At 39.3% G+C, this 5,000-nt stretch overlaps 1 protein-coding gene across 1 annotated transcript in view; it reads left to right on the top strand.

The window, feature by feature from the left end:
- Window positions 1-5,000, top strand: part of Not11 (CCR4-NOT transcription complex subunit 11) — a 13,297-nt gene that overhangs the window by 5,782 nt on the left and 2,515 nt on the right. Inside the window, exons 6-9 of the mRNA XM_043008854.2 lie at window positions 826-961; window positions 3,358-3,567; window positions 4,008-4,147; window positions 4,363-4,528. Coding sequence (XP_042864788.1) covers window positions 826-961; window positions 3,358-3,567; window positions 4,008-4,147; window positions 4,363-4,528 — 652 coding nt within the window. The remainder of the gene's footprint in view (window positions 1-825; window positions 962-3,357; window positions 3,568-4,007; window positions 4,148-4,362; window positions 4,529-5,000) is intronic.

The raw sequence follows: 5,000 nt of genomic DNA, 5'->3' as shown, positions 1-5,000 counted from the left end.
CATTCATTGTAAAACTAGAGCGGTTTTTGTGTTTTATTTTTTTGTGTGTTTTATTGAGTTTAGAGACTTATATGTGCCGTATGACAGGCTCTATCAGTGCTGCAGTTGACTAAAATTGTAGTATGTTATCTATATTAGCTCATTATTTTCTTTATACTCAATGTGATAGAAGTATTGCTGTTTTATGGGAGGACAAAATGCAACTTTATTTTTTCGTATTTTTGTGCTGTCATGAACGAATACGAAACATATAACCACCTACAATAAAGATAACAAGAAGAGGTAGGGAAGAGGAATGAAACCTGTGCTTGTGACTGTGAGTGCCACAGTGAAAGACATCCATATTGGCACAGGAGCACATTTTAGACACTGGGTATGGATTGAGTCACCTTCCTCTTCTCGTTCTGCCTGCACATCCTTCATCGGCGGTACTTTAGAGCAAGGGTTCATCAACTTAGTGTGTGCCATCGCTCTATAGAGACAGTGCATGCTAGAGACCGTGGATGGGTGCCATTCAAGGCTCTCTCACCTGCTGGTGCTAGAAAAAAGTGGTGCCATCTAGGTTTTGGACGTTAAGCTTGCACGATATTACGGTAATTATAGTAATTATGACTGCAGTAGCCATCATCACTCATTCATTTTTCATAGCACAATAAAATAGCACAGTGATCCAAAATCCCCGAACGTCGTGTACGTCATGACGCCCGTCGTCAGGCCAAAGCTCCTACGTCATGTATGTCATGACACCCGTACGCAATGGGTTAATATATTGAATTCCATGCCTCCCAGTGCTATCAACTATTAATGAGAAATGTCGTTTTGCAGACACCTGAGTGATGCAGGACAGGTGAAAAGAACCTGTGAAGCGTTACTGTGTGGACCTTCACCTACGTTAGCTCAGCAATATTTTACCCCGGAAATCATAAGACTAACGCCACCAATTCATGTTGCTGAGGATGAGGTAAGGTGGATTCATGCATGGTATACATGTCTGTCTGTCTCTCTTTTGCCTCTCTCTTGTCTCTCTTTCTCTCATCTCACTCTTGTCTCTCACTCTGTCTCTCTCTTGTCTCTGTCTCTCTCTTGTCTCTGTCTCTCTCTTGTCTCTCTCTCTCTCTTGTCTCTCTCTCTCTCTTGTCTCTCTCTCTCTCTCGTCTCTCTCTCTCTCGTCTCTCTCTCTCTCGTCTCTCTCTCTTGTCTCTGTCTCTCTCTTGTCTCTCTCTCTCTCTTGTCTCTCTCTCTCTCTTGTCTCTCTCTCTCTCTCGTCTCTCTCTCTCTCTCTCTCTCTCTCTCTCTCTCTCTCTCTCTCTCTCTCTCTCTCTCTCTCTCTCTCTCTCTCTCTCTCTCTCTCTCTCTTTCTCTTTCTCTTTCTCTTTCTCTTTCTCTCTTCTCTCTCTCTCTCTCTCTCTCTCTCTCTCTCTCTCTCTCTCTCTCTCTCTCTCTTTCTCTTTCTCTTTCTCTCTCTCTCTCTCTCTCTCTCTCTCTCTCTCTCTCTCTCTCTCTCTCTCTCTCTCTCTCTTTCTCTTTCTCTTTCTCTTTCTCTCTTTCTCTTTCTCTTTCTCTTTCTCTTTCTCTCTCTCTCTCTCTCTCTCTCTCTCTCTCTCTCTCTCTCTCTCTCTCTCTCTCTCTCTCTCTCTCTCTCTCTCTCTCTCTCATCTCGCTCGTTTCGCTCTTTTGTCTCACTTTTGTCTTGCATTTGTCTCTCTCCTTGTCTTGCTTTTGTTTAGCTCTCTTTCGTCTCAATTTTGTGTCTCTCTCTCTTTTGTCTCACTCTTGTCTCACTCTCATCTCTCTCTTTTATCTCACTCTCATTTCTCGCTCTCGCTTGTCTCGCTCTTGTTTCGCTCTCGTCTTGCTTTTGTCTCTCCCTCTCATCTCTCTCTCGTCTCTCTCTTATCTCTCGTAAATCTTGATATCCCTCAGCTCCTTTTAGCTCTCCTCTGTGTAGCAATAACTGTGCCTCCTTCACAGTCTTCATATTTATACAGCTGGTGCATTTAAGTTGGTGCATATTTTTGTGTTTGTGTCACCTTACCTTTAACATTGGTTACTGTATAGCGACATGGGATTGTTTTTTTTCTTTCTTCTTCTTCTTCTTCTTCTTCTTCTTCCTAAGACTGTTTATCAAGTTCCTCCAGCCCCATATTTTTATGCCCCTTGTAGGCCCTCCTCTTCCTCAGCCAGTCAGACAGTTGTGTTTCCGGTCTCTTTGTTCGTGTTTTATTCTTTTGAATAAAAGTTAGTGAGGGTGAAATGATAATTCTGGTGCTGTACGGCATATTTCGATATTTAGGCAAACCTTTCCTCCATGCTTTTATCTCACCCGTACCATCTCCTTATACCATACTCTTACAGTACATGCAGTTGTTGTATTTGTTTTTGTTTTTATGGTTCATACATCTAAATGAATATTTCATTGTTTTTTTATGAACCCATGCTCTTAATTGCTCCATCTGTGTTTTATTTGCACTTCCTCCAGCCATACCCACTAAATCAGCCCCAAATCCCATGCCCCTGTTAGGCTCTCCTCTTCCTCAGCCTCAGACTTATGTTGCCTCATGGTATATTATTGTCGCTTCTCTTACATTTCCATGAATATATCATTGTTTTCTCTGAAGATACAAGTTCATCTTCTTGCTTTATTTGGGCAATATTTGTATGTTTCCAGGTTTGGTTGCTCAGTTACATTTTCTTTCTTATTTGAGGGGTAACTGTGATAATGTTTTTAAGTGTAAGGAGTAACTGTGATTTATTTTTCAAATTTGATGCTATACTGTGAGGTCTGTATTTGATATATGTTAACAAAATATGCATTTTGTGGTATATAAATTCTAGCTCTTGAAATGCCATAGACCAAAATTGGCCTTTGCCAATTGCATTTAGTAGGGATAAAGTAGCCTATAAGGTTGTTCCACTGATTTCCTCATGTATTTATTGTCATCTTTTATCATCAAGTATTTGTTTTTCTTATATTTTGATATATGTGTAGCTTTATTGTAATTCATTATAGGTTACATAGTTCATTGCTGTAATGCCTTCCCTTCTCTTGTTCATACCCAACCTTTGCAGCAGACCCCAAGAATCTTACTGATAAGAATGGCTCATTTTCTGTCAGAGGACCTCTCCCACAGAGAGAAACTTTTGTTTTAGAAAGTATAAACTATCCACTTTTTAAGCCAGTTTCTTGTAGGTAATCTGTTGTGCTCCATATATCAGTATTTGATAAAACATAACAGAGTATAAAGACTTTTTCTTCCAAATCATCATCTTGTTTTTTTTTCTTCTTTTAATGGTACTCTTAGTTCAAGCAAATAAGATGACAGCCAGCCAACTTATATATAACATCCCCCCAAACAGCTTGTCTGGATCACATCAGTGGACAAAGCGGAACACAAAATCACCTATGACTCGAGTATGTGTGTCCTCAGCGGGGGTGATGTGGAAGCCAAGCGCTTAATGGCCAAAGCATTTAAGGAGACCCTGTCTTTGCCACAGCAACAGCACCTTCTAGCAGAACTAGACAAGGACCCAAAAATGGTTTATCACACAGGTCTCACACCGCCAAAGGTAAAGTGCTGATTTTCTTTTTTCCGGATTTTTAGGGAACTGCTATATTGTATTTGATATTTAATTTAGATATATTGTTTTTTTGAAGGAAACTGTTCTGTATTATATTGTATTCCAAGGTAACTGTAATTCATTTAATGTAGTTTTAACCCAGTAATGACGGGACCTTGTGCCTTAGGCTATTCACCTGCTCTGGCCGTGAACAATTATTGCATGCACGATCACCTGGCATGCTGGCCATACAAAAAGCCATGATGTGATATCATATAGTGGTAAATACTGCCACAATATGACATGATATCACATCACCCGGCGTTAATTGGTTAATTGTATTGAAGAATAATTGCATTATCAAATAAGGATGTTTTGTATATATCTGATAAACTACTTTTTTCTGCCCAAAAGGAGTTAATTTCAGTATATTCCTCTCTCTTACACAGTTACCAGACTTGGTGGAACACAATCCCCTAATTGCCATAGAAGTCCTGCTTAAACTCATGCAGTCGAGTCAAATAACAGAATATTTCAGCGTTCTTGTGAATATGGAAATGTCCTTGCACTCCATGGAAGTCGTAAATAGGTGAGATAAGTTTTAAACTAGTAATTGTGTAGTTGAAATAATTGGTGGAAGAGTTGGGGTAGGAGAGTAGTGTTGAAATGAGAATAAAGTGTTTGCAGATCTTTGGTAAATATTTATGAATGTACCTAATGCAAACCCTCTCATCCAAGTGACTTTTAGATTATAACAGTTTTCTGATAAAAAGAAAGCAAATTAACGACACACATCCTTTTCAGATTAACAACAGCAGTCGAACTTCCCTCAGAATTTGTTCATCTATACATCAGCAACTGCATCAGTACTTGTGAAACCATAAAGGATCGTTACATGCAGAACAGACTGGTTCGCCTTGTGTGCGTTTTCTTACAGTCTCTCATACGAAACAAGATAATTAATGTGCAGGTCAGTGTAATCAACCAGTTTTGTAAGCCATTAGCTAAATTTGTGCTGTAATCCTTTGGTTGATTGTGATGCTATGTAATCCATTTGATAATCATGTTCTGTCACTCATCTGCTCAACATATCTTGTAACTAGTTTGCTGAACTGGTTTTGTAAACCATTAACTAAAAATACTCCATAACGTATTTGTTAACACCTTAATCCATTCACGCTCGGGCTTATATTTCCTTAATGCCACTCCCACCGGCTAGATAACAAGCACGTGCAGTGACTAATCGCTAGATCTCTCCTCATCTCTACTGCACTGTGCTTATATGGGGTGATAATTGGAGATTTTTGTATTTGTTTACATTATTTTCACAAGTGAATAAAAATGGTTTTATACAAATGGAAATCCTATGCATATGTAATGATGTAAGACGTATGTTTTGTGGGAGAGATCTTGACTTTGTATGACGTCAGCCGGAAAGAACA

This window comes from Penaeus japonicus, unplaced genomic scaffold, assembly GCF_977035675.1.
Source record: "Penaeus japonicus unplaced genomic scaffold, GWHDUDI00000001_assembly GWHDUDI00000037, whole genome shotgun sequence".
In the NCBI taxonomy this organism is placed as follows: Eukaryota; Metazoa; Arthropoda; class Malacostraca; order Decapoda; family Penaeidae; genus Penaeus; species Penaeus japonicus.
The sequence above is the reverse complement of the archived record's forward strand: the minus strand, read 5'-3'. Positions and strand labels throughout refer to the sequence as shown.